General features: G+C 44.0%; 1 protein-coding gene across 1 annotated transcript; it reads right to left on the bottom strand.

Moving 5' to 3' along the window:
* Positions 1–3996: 3996 nt before the first annotated feature.
* Positions 3997–17298, bottom strand: CCDC28A (coiled-coil domain containing 28A; the record flags this gene model as incomplete). Its single annotated transcript, XM_080700035.1, has 5 exons — positions 17111–17298; positions 12479–12642; positions 7464–7618; positions 5391–5413; positions 3997–4051 (listed from the first exon to the last, which is right to left on the bottom strand). Exons 1-5 carry the CDS (start codon positions 17266–17268, stop codon positions 3997–3999), a joined length of 555 nt encoding a protein of 184 aa, XP_080556161.1. The 5' UTR covers positions 17269–17298.
* Between the last annotated feature and the right edge of the window lie 4247 nt (positions 17299–21545).

Raw genomic sequence — 21545 nt, 5'->3', positions numbered from 1 at the left:
ATCCCAGTACTTAGGAGGCTGAAATAGGAGGATTGCATATAGCTCATTTAATGTAATGATGGAAATTACTAATAGGATCACAATGGCATCAATAACTTAGTGAGGCTCTTATAAAACCTAGAAAGACTCTTTCAAACTAAAAAATAAAATAGGGTTGAGAGTGTAACTTGGAGAGAAAATGTCCCTGGGTTCAATTCCTAGTACCAAAAAAAAAAAAATTAGAAACAAGCCGGGTGTGGTAGCCCAAGTTTGTAACAGATCCTAAGCCAGCCTCATCAACTTAGTGAGGCTCTCAACCTAGTGAGACCCTGTTCCCAAATAAGAGATATAAAAATCGGGCTGGGAGTGTAGTTTAGAGGTAGAATCCTCTGGGTTCAGTCCCCAGTACCAAAAAAAAAAAAAAAAAAAAAAAATGTAAACAGGGTCTCATTAAATTACTGAGGCTGGCTTCAAACCTGAGATCATCCAGTCTCAGTCTTCCAAGTACTGGGAATACAGGCATGTGCCACCACTCCCAGCTTCCAAGTGATTCTTCAGGCACCAAAGTCCAGTTTCTACTGAACACACTTGAATACAACTGAATGAATTAAACAGGCTTGAATTTGATCTCATGGGTTCAATCGGTGAGGGTACCTATGGCCACATTTATTAGCAAGCACATTAGCACTCTCAAAAGTTACTTAGCAGTACCCCAGCGCGCTTGCTCCTGAGCTCACGCGCTGTGTGTGTGTGTGTGTGTGTGTGTGTGTGTGTGTGTGTGTGTTACCAGGGATTGATTGGACCCAGGGTCTCTCTCCTTCTTTCTCTCTCTCTCTCTCTCTCTCTCTCTCTCTCTCTCCTTTCCTCTCCTCTCCTCTCCCTCCTCCTCCTCCTTCCTCCCCCTCCTCCTCCCTCTCCTCCCTCCTCCTTCTCCTCCTCCTCCTTCTTTTCTCTCTCTCTCTCTCTCTCTCTCTCTCTCTCTCTCTCTCTCTCTTACTGGGGATTGAACCTAGGGCCTCACATTCCAGGCAAGCACTAAGCTACACCCCCACCCGTTTTATTTTATTGTGAGACAGGGTCTCACCAAGTTGCCCAGGCTGACCTAGAATTGGCACTCTTCCTGCCTCTGCTCCTGCGTGGCTGGTCCCACAGGCGCCCAGCGCTGCAGCAGGCCAGCATATTAGCTCTTAGAGCTGTAGTTGAGGCACAAACGGGCTCCACTGTGCTCGTGAAGGAGAAGGCTCAGTACTTCTCCTTCACTACCTCTTCACATGCTAGGAGGAAGCTGGTGGGAGACAGTTTGGAATCCTAGGAAAATCAGGGTTTTCCAAAGTGCTCAAGAACTTCACTTCCGCGCCCTGGAGGAGGAGACTTGGCTGCCAGGGCCACCTGAAGCTGGCCCTGAGGAGGCCTGCTGCCACGGAGGGAGCACCCAGGGCCGCCTCCGGAGGGAGCACCCAGGGCCGCCTCCGCGCCAGGATATAAGGGGAGACTAAGCCGGCCCTAGCAAGGAATGCCGAGAAGCCAAGGGCTTTACCTCCGGGAAGGGGCCGAGGGCGGCACGGTGGCCGCGGTGAACAGCTGGGGCCAGCTTTCCTGCTCAGCAGCCGGGGAGAGCTGGGCAGGCACAGCCCCATCTCCATGGGGACCGCAACGCGGCCCGCCCCGCGCAGTGAGAGCTCCAGCTCAGGCTTCCCCCTGCGCCGCCTGGAGAGGCTGCTGGGCCCAAGGAAGGACCTGATCCCTGAGTGTAGTCTCACCTGAGCCAGTGAAAAAGGTGAAATCCTAGGAATTTTTCAATACGTGTTATTGCAACTTTTATACAGGAGATACAAAAAACAAACACCCCCTTCCTAATTACTAATGCTTCTGGTCAAAATGTCTTTCAGGAAGCTGGACAAGGTGGTGCACACCTGTAATCCCAGGACTTGGGAGGCTGAGACGGGAAGATTGCAGGTTTGAGGCCATCCTCAGCAACTTAGTGAGGCCCTGTGACTACAAGAATGACTACACACAATACAGTTTCACCTGGCCATAAAAACAAAAGTGTGTCATTGGCGGGAAAATGGATGGAACTAGGGAATATTGTGCTGAGATCGGCCACTGCAGAAAGTCAAGGTCAGATGTTTTCTCTCACATGTGGAAGCCAGAGAAAGTATGAAACTAAAGGAATTCGGATGAATGAAAAGAGAGACCAGTAGAAAGAGCGGGAGGGGCCGGAAGATGGAGAGGGGAAAGGAGAGCTGATAAAGGAAACCTGTCAAATAATGCCATGTCGGGGCAAGTGGGGCAGCTTGTAATCCCAGTATTTGGGAGGCTGAGACAGGAGGATGGCACAGGTTTGACGCAGGGGGGTACCTCAGAGGAAGAATGCACCTGGTCCAACCTCTAGTAACACACACACACACACACACAATTTGTAATTCAAATCATGTTACAATGAATATACAACATTTAACAACTAAATTTATTCTAGTGAAGTTTTATTCTAATCAGACATCTCGATTTTTTTCTCATGTTGCCTGTAACATACGATTAGGGAGTGTGGCAGGAAACACAGTAGATACGCTAAAATTTTATTGCCAAGGACACGTATGGGGTCCTTTGACAAAAACGCAATAGACCAAGAGGCCAGTTTTCGGCTCTGTTACTGACCACAGGAAACAGCTTTTGTTTTTATCTCAGGATCCATCCAAGAAAAACACATCACAGGACAAAGTCTCCCTTAGCCCTGTCAAAGTCTAGGATTTTCCCCTTATTCTCTAAGTCAAATGAAAAGTTCCGAATGTTACACGATGCACTTTTTATTTGTTTGTTTTTGTTTCTGTTTTCTTTGTGGCACCGGAAATTGAAGCCAGGGTTATTTTGCTTCTGAGCTTCTACACTCCCAGACCTATATTTTTTTGGAAACAGGGGTCTCACTAAATTGCTGAGGCTGGCTTCGAACCTTTGCACCATCCTCCTTTCTCAGTTTCCCAAACACTGTGATTACAGATGTGTATTTTTATTTATTTGTTTGTTTGTTTATTTTCTGTAGTACTGGGGTTCCTGGAAACCCTTCTACCTCCAGGCTACAACCTATTTAATATTTTTATTTGTAAACAGGATCTCTTAAGCCAGCACGGCTGGCTTCGAACCTGCGCGATCCTCCTGTCTCTGCCTCCCAAGCGCGGGGATTACAAGCGTGCGCCATCAGGCCCAGCTTTTACTTTTTATTTAAAAACAGGGTCTCACTAAGTTTGCTGAGGCTGTCTTCAAACCTGTGATCCTATGTCAGCCTCACAAGATCTATGGTTACAGGCATATGCGACCACACCTGGCCTCAGTCACCTTAGAGCCCAGGGTCTTTCATTACACAGTACTGAAATGTGCAAAAGGAACAGGATTTATACGGAAGTTGCAGAACCTTGGATTTTATAAAAACAGTTTATTTTTGAGAATTGAACCCATGTATTCCCAGGCTGAGGGCTCTACCATTTTCCAAACAGATGACAGAGACCAATTTAAAACAATCACTTTATTAAAAAATAGCAAATCTCACAAATACTTATCATTTGTTGCAATGGTCATTGGCAAACACACCCGTGTGCGTACCGATTGTCTTAACGTAAACTGAAGCTGGGCGGGCGGCCGCCAGAAGCCTGTGCCCCGTCAACTTAGGAGCAAAACCGGGACACGATGGCTGAGCTCAGGAAGGATACATCCTTCAGCCCCATCGAGAACATTTGGCACAGTGCGCTTCAAGTAAAACCCCATAAGGCAACAGCGCGGAGCAGGCGGTGCGACCTCCACACCGCATGTCCTGATTGGGCCTTCCACGAGGCTGGAACCTCCACGGCGGTGAATTCCAGCGAGGAAATTGACGAAAAGCAGAATGTGGAAACAATCACTGCACTTGCACTTTAATTACTTTAATTCCTGGGGTGGACGATGATTCTGCTACTGGATTCAGCTGCAAAAGGAAAAAAAAAAATGCTGCTTCTCTGCAAACCCCAAGCGAGCGAGCTGCAGTTCAGTTTAGCTGGTAGAAGTAGTTGGGACGTCCTGTGCATCCGCCAAATGGAGTTTCTGTCTGAATTCATCAGTTAAGGAGATTTTCATTCTACAAGGGCTACTGCTTTTAGATTTCGGGAAATTACACTCAGGAGCTAAGAGGCAACAGTATATTAAAAAAAAAAAAAAAAAAAAAAGGGAGGAGGAAGGTAGAAACGAAATAGGCTTAAAGAGAACGCTGCCACATTGCTGCCGAGACTCAGATGGAGGAAATTATACTATGTCAGAAGCTGAAGACTTTTTTTTTTTTTTTTTTTTTTTTGGCAGTTCTGGGGATGAAACCCAAGGGCGTTCTACCTCGACGCTACCCCCCCCCCCCTCAACCTTTATATTTTTATTCTTGATTTTGAAACAGGGTCTTGCTAAGTTGCGGAGGTGCTAAGTAGCTGAGGCCAGCCGAAAACCTGCAATCCTCCTGTCTCAGCCTCTCAAGTACTGGGATTACAAGTGTGCGCCACCATGCCTGGCAAAAACTTTTTGATCACTATTGAAACAGGGCGTCACTAATTTATTGTGGGCTGGCCTCAAACCTGTGATACTCCTGTCTCAGCTTCGCAACTACTGGGATTACGGGGGTGTGCCACTATCCCTGGATTTTTTTTTTTTTTTTTTTTTACTGGAAATGGAACTCAGGGCCTTGCCTGAGATACATCTCCCAGCCTATGATTCAAATAATTTGTAGAGCAATGAACCTAATCCTCTATCTCCTGACTTAAAATATAATAATTAAACTGGGCATGGTGGCACATGCCTATATTCCCAAACTTGGGAGGCTGAGACATGAGGGTCATTGGTTCAGGGACAACCTCAGTAACTTACTGAGGCCCTCAGCAACTTAGTGAGACCCTGTTTCAAAAGAAAAATTAAAACCCAATGCTTGGGAAGTTGATACAGGAGGACGGCACAGGTTCAAAGCCAGCCTCAGCTACTTAGTGAGGCTCTCAGCAACTTAGTGAGACCCTGTTTCCAAATAAAGTATAAAATAGGTCTGGGAATGTAGCCAGGAGGTACAAAAGCCCCTGGGTTCCACCCCCAGTACCACAAAAAAAATAATAATAAAATAAAATTAAAAATAAAATAGGGCTAGGGGTATAGTTTAGAGGTAAAATGCACCTGGGTTCAAGCCCCAGTACCACACACACAAAAATAATTATAATAATAATTAAATTTGTTTTAAAAATTCAAAAACACTATAAATCAGAACAAATCAGAAAAAATTAAACACAAAGAAATGTCTACTTAGAAAACAAAGAGGATAAAGATGACCTCAGTAAATAATATTATCTTTCTAAAATGTGATGAGGATTATTCACTAGGCATAAATTATAAACTCATTGTTAATAAAAGGTAAAGGATACATAGAGGAATTCAATTCTTCTAGCTGCAAGACAAAGAAACAAATTTTAATTTTTACAAGATAAGTATAAGCAAGTAATTATTAACTATATTATTTTAAATAATTTTTCATTCAGGCTTTCTTTAAAACAAAGAGCCTTTTGGGGGGGGGGGCTGGACATTGAACCCAAGGGTATTCTACCTCTAAGCTACACCTAGGCCCCCCCCTTAAAAAATTTTTTTTTTAAATTCTGAAACAGGATCTGGATAAGTCACTAAGGCTGGCCTCAAACCTGCAGTCCTCCAGTCTCAGCTTCCCAAGTACTAGGATTACAAAAGAACACCACCACGCTCAGTTAAAAGAGCAAAATATCGCCGGGCGTGGTGGCGCACGCTTGTAATCCCCGCGCTTGGGAGGCGGAGACAGGAGGATCGCGCGGGTTCGAAGCCGGCCGCGCTGGCGTAAAAGACCCTGTTTCCAAATTTTAAAAATTATAAAAACAGGTCTGGGAGTGTAGCCCAGAGGTAGAAGGGTTTCCAGGAACTCAGTACCACCACAAAAGAAGAAAAAAGAAAGCAAAATATTAAAGAGAAAACTTTATAAAAGTTCCCATGCTGGGAAATTCCTTTTTGCAAAATAATAATAAAGTAGCTTTAGCCTTTATGCAACAAGGATATGAGGAGAGACTAAAACAGAAGATAAAAACTAGAGTTTTTTAAATATTCCTAAACCATTCCATTAGAATAATCCCTAATAAGGTTTTTTTTTTTTTTTTTTTTTTTTTTTTTTTTTGCGGTACTGGGGATGGAAGCCCGAGGCATTCGACCTCCGAGCTACACCCCAGCCCTATTTTTTATTCTTTATTTTGAAACCGGGTCTCACTGAGTTGCAGAGGGCCTCACTAAGTAGCTGAGGCTGTCCTCGAACCGCGATCCTCCTGTCTCAGCCTCCCGAGTGCTGGGATTAGAGTGCCCACCACACCCAGCCTGATGTCTCTTTCGTTTCCCAATTTCTCTCTGGCTGACACATATGAGAGAAAATGTATAACCCTGACTAAGACTGGCTGGTATCACTGAGCATAATATCTTCTAGTTCCACCCATTTTCCTGAAAATGACATAATTTTGTTCTCTATGACTGAGTGAAATTTCACTGTGTGTCTATACCACCGTTTTGTAAAGCATTCATCTGTTGAAGGACGCTGAGGCTGGTCTTGAACTTGTGATCCTCCTGTCTCAGCCTCCCAAGTACTGGGATTACAGGAGTGCATCACCATATCCAGCTAGCCCTTACACTAGTTTTTTTTTTTTTTTGGTGGTACTGGGGTTCCTGGAAGCCCTTCTTCCTCCGGGCTACACTCCCAGACCTATTTTATATTTTTAAAACAGGGTCTCTTACGCCAGCATGGCTGGCTTCGAACCTGCGCGATCCTCCTGTCTCCGCCTCCCAAGCGCGGGGATTACAAGCGTGCACCACCACGCCCGGCTAGCCCTTACACTAGTTTAAGAGATGACTCTTGTTATATAAATTTTTCTTTTCTTTTTTTTTAAGCAGCTTTTATTTATTTTTATTTATTTATTTATTTTTTTGGTGGTACTGGGGGTGGAATCCATTGGCTTTTCTACTTCCAGGCTACATTCCCAGACCTATTTTATATATATTTTTTAAATTTGGAAACAGGGTCTCACTAAGTTGCTGAGAGCCTCACTAAGTAGCTGAGGCTGGCTTTGAACTTGTGTGATCCTCCTGTCTCAGCCTCCCAAGCGCGGGGATTACAAGCGTGCGCCACCACGCCCGGCTCTTTTCTTTTTTTTTTATACTTTTTTTTTTTTGCAGGTTTGGGGATGGAACCCAGAGGCATTTGACCTCCAAGCTACACCCCCTGCCCAATTTTTTTTTTTTTATTCTTTATTTTGAAACAGGGTCTCACTGAGTTGCAAAGGGCTTCACTATGTGGTAGCTGAGACTGGCTGTGAACCTCGATCCTCCTGTCTCAGCCTCCCAAATGCTGGGATTACAAGTGTGAGCCACCATGCCCGGCAAATTTTTCTGAAATAAAATTTCTTTAAGGAACAGAGAAAAAGAGCTCTACTCACATCAGAAAGAAGCCTGTCCAGGTTGGAGTCACTGGCTGTTTTCCTCTTATCCTCGGGAAGCTCCTCCAACTCCCCGTAGAGCTCCAGATTTAATCGAGCTAATTTCTCCTGCATCCCCCGAACATGTTCCATCTGTTCTATGGAACATTCATTTCCTGGGGAACATTTCAGAACATTAATAAGGATTAATGTTAAAAACTAAAAGCCTTGAGGGATACCTTTTAAACTCTAGGTGCTCTCAAAGAAATTCATTTTCTTTCTTTTGTAAGTTAGATTACAATTGCGTATCTTCTATGTATAATTATGAATCAAATGTTTTGACCAGGAAAACTGGCCAATCTAAGAAATGACCTTGATCACTAAAAAATCATTTGAGAAAGATTTCTGTTTTTAGACTTTTTTTTTTTTTTTTTTTTTTTTTTTTTTTTGGTGGTAGTGGGGGTGGAACCCAGAGGCTTTCTACCTCCGGGCTATACTCCCAGACCTTTTTTATATATTATTTGGAAACAGGGTCTCACTAAGTTGCTGAAAGCCTCACTAAGTATCTGAGGCTGGCTTCGAACCCGTGCGATCCTCCGGTCTCAGCCTCCTAAGCGCGGGGATTACAAGCGTGCGCCACCACGCCCAGCCTAAGATTTCTGTTTTTAGTAAAGAAGCAAAATCATTCCTTAAGTAAGCCAGGTGCAGTGGTGCACATGTGTAATCCTGGAAACCTGGGGGATTGATGCAGGAAGATCACAGGTTCAAGGCCTGCCTCAGCAACTTAGTAAGACCCTGCTTCAAAATAAAAAAGAAGCAGGGAGCCAGGTGTGGTGGTGCACACTTGTAATCCCAGTAATTGGGAAGCTGAGACAGGAGGATCTTGGATCACAGACAGCTTCAGCTACTTAGTGAGGCCTTCCACAACTTAGTGAGACCTTGAGTCAAAATAAAGAATAATAATAATTATAAATATGGCTGGGGGTATAGCTCGGAGATAGAATGCCCCTGGGTTCCATCCTCAGCACTGCAAAAAAAGAAAAGAGCAAGGAATGTAACTTAGTGGTAGACTCCCCTGGTTCAATCTCGTTCCCCTTCTTCCCTCTAACAGAAAATCATTTCTTAAGAAACTATATTTTGAGCCACGCGTGGTGGCCATGCTTGTAATCCCATTATTGGGAGGCTGAGACAGGAGGATCTGAGTTTGCAGCCAGTCTCAGCTACTTAGAAGTGAGGCCCTTTACCACTAACTCAGTGGGACCCTGTCTCAAAATAAAAGAATAAAAAAATAGGGCTGGGGGTGTCGCTCAGACGTAGAATGCCCCTGGGTTCCACCCCCAGTACCTAAAAAAAACCCTATATTTTCTTCCATGGCACTATCATATAGAAGCAACAGGACCGTGTAAATTATGTCCAATTTGACAAATAACTGCCATTTGAATTGAGTAATAGAACATTTTGTAAGAGTCATGTAAGAATTATTTTTCCAACCTATTATGTAGTCTTCCTTTAGGAAATATAAATGAAAATATTTATAAAGCACAGAGAATGTTAAGCATGAACAACATGATGTAATGCTTTAACCTGTATACACAGTTGTGCTAGTGACTAGTATATGAACCTGACTTCCTGACTAGAGTCCTCTGCAGTGACATTATCTGCTCAGAACTACTTTACATACATAAGGCATAGTACACGTGTTCATCTGGTTTAAGTACAGCCTCAGCAACTTCTTGATGCTCTAATTTTTTTCAAAAAGTGTTTCTTGTTTTTCCAAAACACACGAAACGAGTAATATTATAGCTCAGCTAAAGTTAAAATCCATATGCTGAATCAATATAAATGAATGTAAATTATACTATAGTTTCTAGCAGCTAGCTGTATAGACTCTTCATGCATCAACTATACCATGTTAAACATGACTAATAAACTAGTTAGCGGGCGTGGTGGGGCACATTTGTAACCCCAGCATTCAGGAGGCTGAGACCGGAGGATCGCGATTCACGGACAGCCACAGCTACTTAGTGAGGCCCTCTGCAACTCAGTGAGACCCAGTTTCAAAATAAAGAATAAAAAATAGGGCAGGGGGCATAGCAAGGAGGTCGAATGCCCCTTGGGTTCCATCCCCGGACCCGCAAAAAAAAAATAAAGAAAAGAAAAAAAGAAACTAGTTAGCCTTTCAATATCATCCTTTATGTATAGAAGATATATTTCTTCTATTTTAACAATTAGTAAATTAAAAGGACAAGTGGAAACATTACCTCAAGAAACATATACTAAAGAGAAATCACAAGGGAAAAGACGAAAGTTAGAAGATGGAAAGATAACCTGACGTAGCCGGGCATGGTGGTGCATGTTTGTATTCCTAGTACTTGGGAGTGTGGCCCTATTTCAAAATAAAAAGATATAATAGGGCAGGGGGTATAGCACAGAGGTAGAATGCCCTAGACAGGCATGGTGGTTCCCGCCCGTAATCCCAGTACTTGGGAGGCTGCGACAGGAGGATCTCAGGTTCAAGGACAGCCTCAGCAAATAGTGAGACTTTTATTTTTTTCAGTACTGGGGATGAAACCCAGGGGCATTCTACCTCCGAGCTACACCACCAGATTGATTGATTGATTGATTGATTGATTGATTTTGGTACTGGGGGTGGAACCCAGGGGCTTTTCTACTTCCAGGCTACACTCCCAGACCTATTTTATACTTTATTTGGAAACAGGGTCTCACTAAGTTGCTGAGAGCCTCACTAAGTAGCTGAGGCTGGCTTCGAACCTGTGTGATCCTCCTGTCTCAGCCTCCCAAGCGCGGGGATTACAAGTGTGCGCCACCACGCCTGGCTATTCTTTTATTCTGAAACAGGGTCTCACTGTGTTGCAAAGGACCTCACTAAATAGTAGCTGGGGCTGTCTGCAAACCCGGATCCTCCAGTCTCAGCCTCCCAAATGCTGAGATTATAAGTGTGCGCCACCATGCCCAGCCTAAATAGTTAGCTTTTACCAACTTAGGAAAACCTGTTTCAAAAATAAAAGAACAGCTGGGCATGGTGGTGCACGCTTGTAATCCCAGCATTTGGGAGGCTGAAACAGAAGGATCGTGGTTTGTGACAAACCTCAGCTACTTAGTGAGGCCCTTTGCAACTCAGTGAGACCCTGTTTCAAAATAAAAAATTAAAAATAGGGCTGGGGGTGTTGCTTGTAGGTAGAATGACCCTGGATTCCATCCCCAGTACTGCAAAATAAATAAATATATATTTATACATATATAATAATATAAATATAATACATATATTAAATTACATATAATACAATACATATAACATATAATATAAAATAAATATATAAAATAATAAATTATATTATATAATAATATATAATATATATAAATATATAAAATAAAGGCACAGCCCTAAGCATATGCTGAGAAAAAAATGAATTGCTTAATAAGAAAGAATCCAGTTGGCAATGTAATTCTCATGGTGACACAAGAGTAGACCAGAAAGGGCTTTGATTCAAAAATACAAGTCACCTGTGCAGGGCCGGAAGGATGCGGAGAGGAGGTGATAGAACAGAAGCTCTCCAAAGAGGACAGCTGAAGGAAGGAGAGAAGCGAGGAGAGGGGAGGTGTGAGTTTCTGCAGATGCTGGTCCTGGGATGCGGATGTGTAAATGAGGCAGGGGGAGAAGAAGACATTTTTGTGAAATAAGTAGTGTGTGTGTGTGTGTGTGTGTGTGTGTGTGTGTGTGTCACTGGAGATTCAAACCAGGGGCATTCTACCTCTGAGCTACAACCCCAGCCCCATCCTACTTTTTATTTTATTTTATTTTATTTATTTATTTTGGTGGTACTGGGGTTCCTGGAAACCCTTCTCCCTCCAGGCTACACTCCCAGACCTATTATATTTTTATTTGGAAACAGGGTGTCTTAAGCCAGCACGGCTGGCTTTGAACCTGCGCGATCCTCCTGTCTCCACCTCCCAAGCACAGGTATTATAAGCGTGCGCCACCACGCCCGGCCTACTTTATTTTGAAACAGGGTCTCACTAGGTTGATGAGGGTCTCACTTACTGAGGCTGTCTTTGAACCTCTAATCCTCCTATCTCAGCCTCCTGAGTACTGGGATTACAGGCATGTATCACTACACCCGGCTCTTTGTTTTTCAAATACTGGTAAAACCAGGACTGAAAATCCAGAAACCACGAAAGAAAAGATAGACATATTTGAATATAGAAAAATTAAAAAATTTTACAAGGTTAAATATACCATAAATAAAGTCCACACATAAAATAATTTTAGTAAAGATAAATAGATAATAGAGGTCAGACGGTAGTATCTTAGCTTTTTTTTTTTTTTTAAAGGGATTCTTCTTTTTTGTCTTTTTTGGAACCAGGGATGGAACCCAGAGTGCCACACCTGCAAAGCAGGCGCTTTGCCACTGAGCTACATCCCGGCCCAGGTGGTTGTATCTAAGACATGCAAAGAGCTCCTGGCAACTGACAGTGGAAGGATAAATAACCACATTGAAAATTGGGCAAGGTCACTAAAAGAGCAATTAACACTTAGTGAACATACAGATATCCAAATTCAACAGGAAAAGGTAAAGAGAATCTTATTTTATACCAACAGACTGGAAAAATGAAAAATGTCACCTGGTGTGGTGTCACATACCTGTAATCCAAGTAAGTACCTCAGAGGCTGAGACAGGAGGATGTCAGGTTTGAGGCCAGCCTCAGCAACTTAATGAGGCTTGTTTTAAAATAAAAAGGGCTGGGCACGTAGCTCAGAGCTAGAAGACACTGGCTTCAACTGCCAGTATGAAAGAAAGAGAAAAATAGAAAGAAGCTACAGAACCAGCTTCTAGAGCCACACGGGGGCACACACCTGTAATCCCAGCTACGCCGGAGGCTGAGACAAGAGGACGGCAGGTTGGAGGCCAGCCTAGGCAACTTAATGAGACCCTGTCTCCAAACAAACAACAGGAAGAGGAAAAGACAGGCACAAAGAGGGTACAAATGTCGTAAGGAGAAGTATTCCAGCTTACCAAAGGCTTGCAGTTTTCCAGAGTGGAAATCATTGAGGAGGCTCAGGAGCCCTCGCTCCATCTCCTGGACGTCCGAGACGTCGGTGAGGAAGGAGTGCTGGATGGGAGTCGCCTGAGAACCTCTCCCTTCTCCACCCTGAGGCTTGGTCTTTTCTTTCATCACTCTGCAAAGAGGGTGCAATTAACTCTAGAGGTCTCTTTTCAAGCCATTCTAGTTTCAACTTCTGCTTAATGTTTTAGTGAATTAAATGGAGTTTCCCCTTAGGAACAAGAAATCAGAAAAATAAAAGTCAATACTTAATAAAACCAGTAACCTCAAGACAGAAACCAAACGAAAGGTGGAGGAGGGGCGAGGGCAGATTGTGAAAACCTCAAACAAATGTATAATATATAGTTGCTAGGGTACACAAGTCTAATACATTTGTACAATATGCTAATTCTTTTTGCTTGCTTGCTTGCTTGTTTTATAGTCTGGGGATTGAACCCAGGGGAATTCTACCTCTGAGCTAAACTCCAGCCCCATCTTATTTTTATTTCATTTTTATTTTTATTCTTATTTTTTGCGGTACTGGGGGTGGAACCCAGAGGCCTTCTACCTCTGGGCTATACTCCCAGACCTATTTTATATTTTTATTTGGAAACAGGGTCTCACTAAGTTGCTGAGAGCCTCACTAAGTAACTGAGGCTGGCTTCGAACCTGCGCGATCCTCCTGTCTCAGCCTCCCAAGCGCAGGGATTACAAGAGTACGCCACCACGCCCGGCTCCATCTTATTTTTATTTTGAAACAGGGTCTCACTAGGTTGATGAGAGTCTCACTACTTGCTGAGGCTGTCCTCAAACCTGTGATCCTCCTGTCTCAGCCTCCCAGGTACTGGGATTACAAGTGTGCACTACCATGTCTGGCTCATATGATGATTCTTTGGACTGAAAACAAACAGGAAAAAACTTGTCTTTTTTTTTTTTAACTACCTTGTGTTTCATTATTTCTTTTCTCGGTAAAATATATTCTGCCTTCCCCTCTGAACGTTACCCTACTTGTTTCTTGAATTATCGGTAGCTCCATAAGTAATTCTGGGCTATTCTGTGGCTGACATTCTACCAGGAGTTCCCTGGCTAGGAGAAAGGAAGACATTTAAATTAACAATCAAATTATGATGGAGTGCTAAAAATCTGCTCTCATCCTAACCTCCTCCACTTCCCCACATCCAGTCAGGAAGACCTCGGAGTAAACCTGTAACTTATCTACGCTCCCTGGTTCTGCTCTTCCCCCTCCTTCTGTGTTGTCGGGGAGAGAACCCAACATCTCACCCATGTGAGGTCAGGGTTCTGCCATTGAACTACACTCCCAGCCCACCATCCTCCTCTTTTTTTTTTTTTTTTTTTTTGCGGGTCTGTCTGGGGATGGAACCCAGGGGCATTCGACCTCCGAGCTACATCCCCTGCCCTATGTTTTATTCTTTATTTTGAAGCAGGGTCTCACTGAATTGCAGAGGGCCTCACTAAGTAGCTGAGGCTGTCCGCGACCTGTGATCCTCCGTCTCAGCCTCCCAAATGCTAGGATTACAAGCGTGTGTGTCACCACGCCCGGCTCGTCCTATCTCTTGACCGAATGACTCTTAACACCTTCCCCAGCTGGTCTCCCTCCTTGGGTATGGACTCTACTGTACCTTCTCTGCTCATAAGACAGCCAAGTCCATTTCAGAACAATAAAGCCTCGCATGATGGCAGACATCTGTAATCCCAGTACTTGGGAGGCTGAAACAGGAGGATCACAGTTTTGTGGCCAGCCTCAGCAATTTAGCAAGACTCTTAGCAACTTATTGAGACCTTGTTTCAAAAGAAAAAGTAAAAGAGGGCTGGAATGTAGCTCAGAGGTAGAAAGCCACTGGGTTTAATCCTCACTGCAAAAAAACCCTGGATCATATAATTTACCTAATTTCCCCCATTCTGGAGCTTTGCATAGCCTGCTAGAAAAAGTCTGAAGTCCTTAAGACATGCCACCTTCTCTTGTGTTTGCTCCAACTGCCCTGAGCATCTTCAGCTTCCTGGAAAGCCCCTCTGCCTTCCTCCACACGAGCACCGCGCCCCATCTGCCGTCTTTGCCAGGCTCCCGCCCACATGGCTTTCGAGTCTCAGTTTAAATCCTGTTTCCTCAAGAAACTAATAAGCTCCTAGTCTGGGCATGGTGGCGCACGCTTGTAATCCCCGCGCTTGGGAGGCTGAGACAGGAGGATCGCGCAGATTCGAAGTCAGCCGCGCTGGCTTAAGAGACCCTGTTTCCAAATAAAATATAAAATAGGCCTGGGAGTGTAGCCCGGATGTAGAAGGCCCCTGGGTTCCATCCGCAGTACTACCAAAAAAAAAAAAAAAAAAAAAAAAAAGAAGCTAATGAGCTCTTATTATACATGTGTAATAGACCAGACTCTGAAGTCGTCCAGTGATGGCCTGCCAGGAGGGCTTCCTGAAGGTGCTGTAAGTGAAGGCTCACTGAGCCAGGAGGCACTGCACAGGCCAAAGGGGAAGAGAACCGTGCGCTATCCTACAACCTAATACAGCCAGGCAGGGTGGCGCAGGCCTACAATCCCAGTACCTGGTAGGCTGAGACAGGAGGATCGCAGGTTCAATGATAGCCTCAGCTACTTAGTTGAGATCCTGTTTTGAAACAAAAAATTACAAAAAGGGCTTGGGGTGTAGCTTGGAGGTAGGATGGCCCTGGGTTCAATCCCTAGTGCCACCATAAATAAATAAATAAATAAATAACTCAATAATACTATAGATACTAACATGCATTTATTTATTTATTTATTTATTTATTTATTTATTTATTTTGAAACACAGTCTAAGTTTCCTAGGCTAGCTTCAAACTTGTGATCCTCCTGCCTCAGCCTCCATAGTAAATGGGATTACAAGTGTGTACCACCACACTCAGCCTTTCTTCTATCATTACTATTACTGCTACTACTACTACTACTACTACTACTACTACTACTATCATTACTATTATTATTATTATGTGGTACTACGGGTTGAACCCAGGGGTGTTCTACCTCTGAGCTACACGCCCAGCCCTATGTTTTATTATTTATTTTGATTGTTTTTTGTACTAGGGATGAAGCCCAGGGGCATTCTACCTCTGAGCTATACCCCCAGCCCTATTTTTTATTCTTTATTTTGAAACAGGGTCTCATTGAATTGTAAAGGGCCTCACTACGTAGCTGAGGCTGTCCGCAAACTGTGATCTTCCTGTCTCAGCCTCCCGAATGCTGGATTACAAGCGTGCGCCACACTCTCGGTTTATTCTTTATTTTGACACAGGGTCTCACTGGGTTGTAAATGGCCTAAGTGGCTGAGGCTGTCCATGAACCGCGTTCCTCCTGTCTGAGCCTCCCAAATGCTGGAATTACAAGAGTGCGCCACCACGCCCGGCTTCTCTGAATTCTTAACAGCTGTTTATTTGTATCACTGTCCTTTTTAACCTGGTCATTTCATTCCTACATCTTCTAGATGTAGGCTTCCCGAACAGCTCAGACTGTGCTGATCACCATTGTGTGCCTGACGATACTTACAGTGGGGTTCTACACATATTGTAATTGCATTGTGTGTGTAATATGTGTGTGTTTTGTTGTTGGTGGTGGTGGTGTGGTAGTGTTAAAAAAGAAAGGGTTGTGAGACAGGTGCGGTGGTGCACAGCTATAATTCCAGCACTTGGGGATCTGAGACAGAAGGATCATGGGTTTGATGCCAAGCTTAGCAACTTAGTGAGACCCTCGGTGACCTAGCAAGAGCCTCTTTCAAAATAAAAAAATAATTGGGAGGCAGAGACAAGTGGATAGAAGGTCATAGATAGCCTCAGCCACTTAGGTCCCTTGCAACTCAGTGATACTGTGTTTCAAAATAAAGAACAAAAATAGGGTTGGGGGTATAGCTCGGAAGTAGAATGCTCCTGGGTTCCATCCCCAGTACCTCAATAATTAAATAAATAAATAAATAAACAAACAAATAGAGTTGGGAGTGTAGTTCAGAGGTAGAATGCTTCAGCTGGGTCTGATGATGCATGCCTGTAATCCCAGTACTTGGGAGGCTGAGACAAGAAAATTGCAGATTCAAGGACAGCCTCAGCAAGTAATGAAACCCTCATCAACCTAGGGAAGCTACCATGATGTATCCCTGCAGCAGACTGGAGGGTCTCCTAAAAAACAGAGGCTGCGCCTTTTCTCCAGAGCCAACACTGTTCTTATGGAGCAAGAACACATCCTCCGTTAGAAGGCACACTGCAAGCCAGGCGTGGTGGCGCACGCTTGTAATCCCCGCGCTTGGAAGGCAGAGACAGGAGGATCGCGCAGGTTCGAAGCCAGCCGCGCTGGCTTAAGAGACCCTGTTTCCAAATAAAAAGTTATAAAATAGGTCTGGGAGTGAAGCCTGGAGAAAGAAGGGTTTCCAGGAACACCAGTACCACCAAAAAAATAAAAATAAAAATAAAAAATGAATTAAACAAATATAGGGCTGGGTGTAGCTCCGAGGTAGAATACCCCTGGGTTCACTCCCCAGTGCCACACAAAAAAAAGAATTTAGTTATAAAGTATTTACCTTAGTAGCATTTTATTGTAAAAATGTGAAAGAGAAGAACTCACCTTTTTAACTTTGGCCGCTGTGAAGTTGACTGGGATGCAGGATTTGAAAACCCTGTGCTTTTACTCACTGGAATGGCATTCTTTTTGGCATTAGAAACCTGAGTAGAGTGGGCACTGAAAGACTTAGGACTCCTCCTCTTCACTTTCCGCTCTTCCATTGTTTTAAGTTTCTTGTTGCACCAAAGCCAGCTTCTTAAGACCTAAATAAGAAAATACATCAATTATATATGTATGCTGTAATATGCAAAAATAAAAGTGATTCAAGGACCCACTTCACAGGCTGAAAGAAGATCAAGAATTGCAGAGGTTAGTGGAGAAAGTTAGAATAAAGACCCCTTATTGGCTGGTAGACATCTTTTTAAAAAAAACCATTTTCTTATTCTCTTTTGCAAACAAGTGCTGCTGTGAGTACTGGGGAAACAGCACTGAATAAGACAAAGTCCCTGCCTTCAAGAAGCCAAAACTACATACAACAAACAGGTCATTCATGTAAAATTCCAGCCTGACTTAGGCTTTAGGTCTCCGTTCCAAAATATATTCTTAGGAAAAACAAACCACATTCAAACATATATAACTGTTAGCAGCATTTTAAATAGCAACTTATTTCAACTACAAAGCAAAATCTCAGTTTCTCCCTGGAGGTAACTTTGATTCTAGTACTGTGTTCAAGTGAAGTTCTATAAAATCAAGCTTGTAGTTGTGCGTGGTGGCGCACACTTGTAATCCCAGCATTTGGGAGGCTGACACAGAAGGGTTGTGGCTCAAGGACAGCCTCAGTTATTTAGTGAGGCCCTCTGCAACTCAGTGAGACTCTGTTTCAAAATAAATAATAAAAAATAGGGCCAGAGATGTAGCTCAGAGGTAGAATGCTATCCCCAGTGCCCCCCCAAACCAGGCTTGTTTCATATCTATTTTGAATATACTTTCTCTACCTATATCCAAGAAAACCTGAATCATGTTATGTTTGGGTTTGAGCCAGGTGTGGTGACGTATGCCTGTTGTCCCAGTACTCGGGAGGCTAAGATATGTGGATTGCAGGCTTGAAGACAGCCTCAGTAACTTTGTGACACCTTGTTCCCAAATAAAAAATTTAAAAGTCTGGGGGTGTAGCTCCAATGTAGAATTCTCCTTGATTCATTTCCCAGTTCCAAAAATATGTATTGTGTTATATTCAATCATACTATGACTATTCAAAAAGATTTAAACCCATTGCTGTCACTCCTACAATATTATTTCAGAATTTTAGTAAAAATAAATGTCTTGCTATTGTCTGGACTCGGTACCATTGGCACTGTAACTTAAACCAGTGAGCCCAGATTGGCTCAGGCTGACTCAGGGCAATCACACCTGAAGCTATGATACTTCCAAAACAGGGAAGGCTTTCCGGGAAAGGCTGCAATGCGGAGTCTCTACTCCCAGACTCCAAAGGTAAAACCATTTAAATCTAGGCAATCCATTGTTCCTCTAAGAAGCATTTTTAGTAAATGTTTTGTTATTTGGGGACTGTTTAAACATGCGACATAAATTAACTATTAAAAAACCGAATGAATAGATGATGGTCTCGGTTCTCCAAAGAAGAAAGGATTTATATAGATTTATGATACACAAAAACACACTGGCTTTCAAATTTAAAGATTCCGATAAGCTTTGGGTGACACAAGAAAAAGTAAAAAACCCAAGAAGCAAAGCAATGAATGCAAATACACCAATGGTGGCCTAAGGCACACTGTTCTGCGGGGCTAAGGCTTGAGATTTTTTGTTTGAAGAAGGTAATATCTGCCTCTTAAGACCACCGAAATCCTCGTATATCAAGCAGCAAGGAACAATTGAATGGGAAGGCATAAACCATTCATTGTTACTAACACACTGCTTCTGAATGCCAGGTCCTGCCTCCAAGCAGGACCGCAGGAGGTCGGTCCCTCTAGACTTCACCTCCTCTCCTTTCCCCACTCTGCGGAAGCGATGACCCATCACCATTCAGAATCCAGCAGCGACCAGAGAGGGCCTAAAGAACGCGACGGCGGGGGTTCCTCTGCTTCCGCTACGTACCCGAGGAAGAAAAGGGTCGGGATCCCTTTCCTCAATCTGCAAAGACCTGAGAGCGTTCGAAGCCACCACCGCCGCCGCAGTCAGATCGCGATCGCAAGTCACATCCCCAGACCCGCGCCTCCGCAGCGCCCTTTGTTTACGGAAGTGACGCGAGGGGGCGGGGCCTTCCTGGGCCGGGAGGGAGCCCCGCCCCTTCCTGCTTCGCCCGCGTCTCTCCCGTCTCCGCCCTCTGCACCGCATAGCTTCCGGGTTCCTGCATCAACTGTGACTCCGCCGGGCGTGGAAAGAAGGACCCATAGCTTGGCGTCGCACTTCAAGCTCTGTGACCTAGAAGCAGGGCGTGATAAGGAGCGGCAGTGGAGGCAGGAAGGGAAAAGCCCTGCACGTTCCGAAAGCGGCTCCGCCCCTTCGGGGGTGCCAGCCTTGACGCACTCCAATTCCCAGCATGCTATTCGAGCAAGCCGGAGGCGGGGCAAAGCGTCGCCATAGCAACGGGTGCCTGATTGTCTCCGATTGGTCGCCCTTCCTTCCCCTGACAGGACCCGCGTGAAGGTGGCTTGAAAAGCGCGGCTGTGTTCAGCTGTTACTACGGTCATTAATAGATGCTCAGTTCAGGTATTAGACATAATACCTCACTATAATACCTCACATCTATAAACCTCACTACAATTCCATGAGGTAGGTGTTATAATCCCTGTTTAGAAACGAGGAATCTGAGATTCAGCCTTATCCATCCTGGTGTCTATATCCAAAGACAGTTCCACTCGCAGGAGAAGGAATTGCGGATCGAGAGAGAAGGATTTATCCTGAATGAGAGAAGAAATACATGATTCGTTCCCTGCTCTGGGTAGCCATCCCAGTATTGGGATTGAGGATGGGAAGGTTTTACTTGAGTACCTCGCTAAATTGCTGACACTGGCTTTGAAACTGCGATCCTTCTCTCAGCCTCCCAAGTATTGGGATTACTGGTGTGCCTGTGCCACCACACCGGCTTTATTTTTTGTTTAGAAACACAGTCTTGCTAAATTGCTGAGAGTCTCGCTAAGTTGCTGAGGTTGGTCTTGAACCTGCAACCGTCCTGCCTCATCTTCCAAATACTGGGATTACAGGTGTGCGCCACCTTTGGCTCATTCATTGACTCTTAGATTGAAAGGACTCAGCCTGGTGAAGAGGCACATGCCTGTAATCCCTTTACTTGGGAGACTGAAACTGGAGGATCACAGGTTTGGGGACAGCCTCAGCAAGTAGTGAGACTCTCATCAGCCTAGTAAGACCCTGTTTCCAGATAAAAAATAAAATCTGGCTGGGTAGAATGCCCCTGGGTAGAATGCCCAAGGCAGAATGCCCCTGGGTTCAATCTCCAGTATTACAACAAGAAATATTGAAGGAATTCTGAAAGAATACTGTATAAGTCTCCTGCATGTGCTAAAGAGGAAACCTTATCTGGAGATTTTGTGGCACAGTGGCATCCCAAGGACAAACCCGGCTCCCGCCAAGTCTCCTAGCTTCTGGTGTGGAATATTCTAACTCTTCATTTTAAAATCCTGGGCACTGAGCAAACACTCATGTACCCATTCTCAAAATGCACAGGTGTTAATGTGTGTGTGTGTGTGTGTATAAATATATAGATATAGATATAGATATAGATATATAGTAACTGGGGATGGAACTCAGGAGCATTCTGAGCTACATCCCCAGCCCTATTTTTTATTCTTTTTTTTTTTAAACAGGATCTCACTAAGTTGCAAATGGCCTCACTAAGTAGCTGAGGCTGGCCGTGGACCTGCAGTCCTCCTGTATCAGCCTCCCAAGTGCTGGGATTACAAGTGTGCACCACTCATTTTACAGTTTTAAGTGAAAAAATAGAACATTATAAACATGATTGATATCCTTATTCCCAGTTCAAGGCTGCTACCTCCCTTCCACGGGCAACTATGATCATGAATTAGAAACATATCTTGCTAATCTGGGGTTCTTCATTTAAACTATTAGTATATCTTTATAAACAGGTTTTGCAACTTGATTTTTTCCCCTCTTTTGGTACTGGAGATTGAAACCAGGGCCATTCTTCCTCTAAGCTAAGCCCCCCCCCCTGCCTTTTTATTATTATTTGTGGGAGGTACTAGGGATTTAACCCGGGGGCAGGGCATTCTATCTCTGAACTACACCCCTAGCCCTATTTTAGTTTTTATTTGGAAAAGGAGTCTCGTTAAGTTACTGAGAATCTTCACTAAATTGCTGAGGCTGGTTGTGAAGCTGCTCCTGTTTCAGCCTCCCAGGTAATGGAATTAAAGTGTGCACCACCACACCCGGTTTCATTGTTTTTTCAATTTTGAAACAGGGCTTCACTAAGTTGCTGAGGCTGGCCTTGAACCTACAATCTTCC

The sequence above is a fragment of the Muscardinus avellanarius genome (genome assembly GCF_963383645.1).
Source record: "Muscardinus avellanarius genome assembly, chromosome: 8".
NCBI lineage: Eukaryota > Metazoa > Chordata > Mammalia > Rodentia > Gliridae > Muscardinus > Muscardinus avellanarius.
This window is presented reverse-complemented; position numbering and strand designations above follow the sequence as displayed.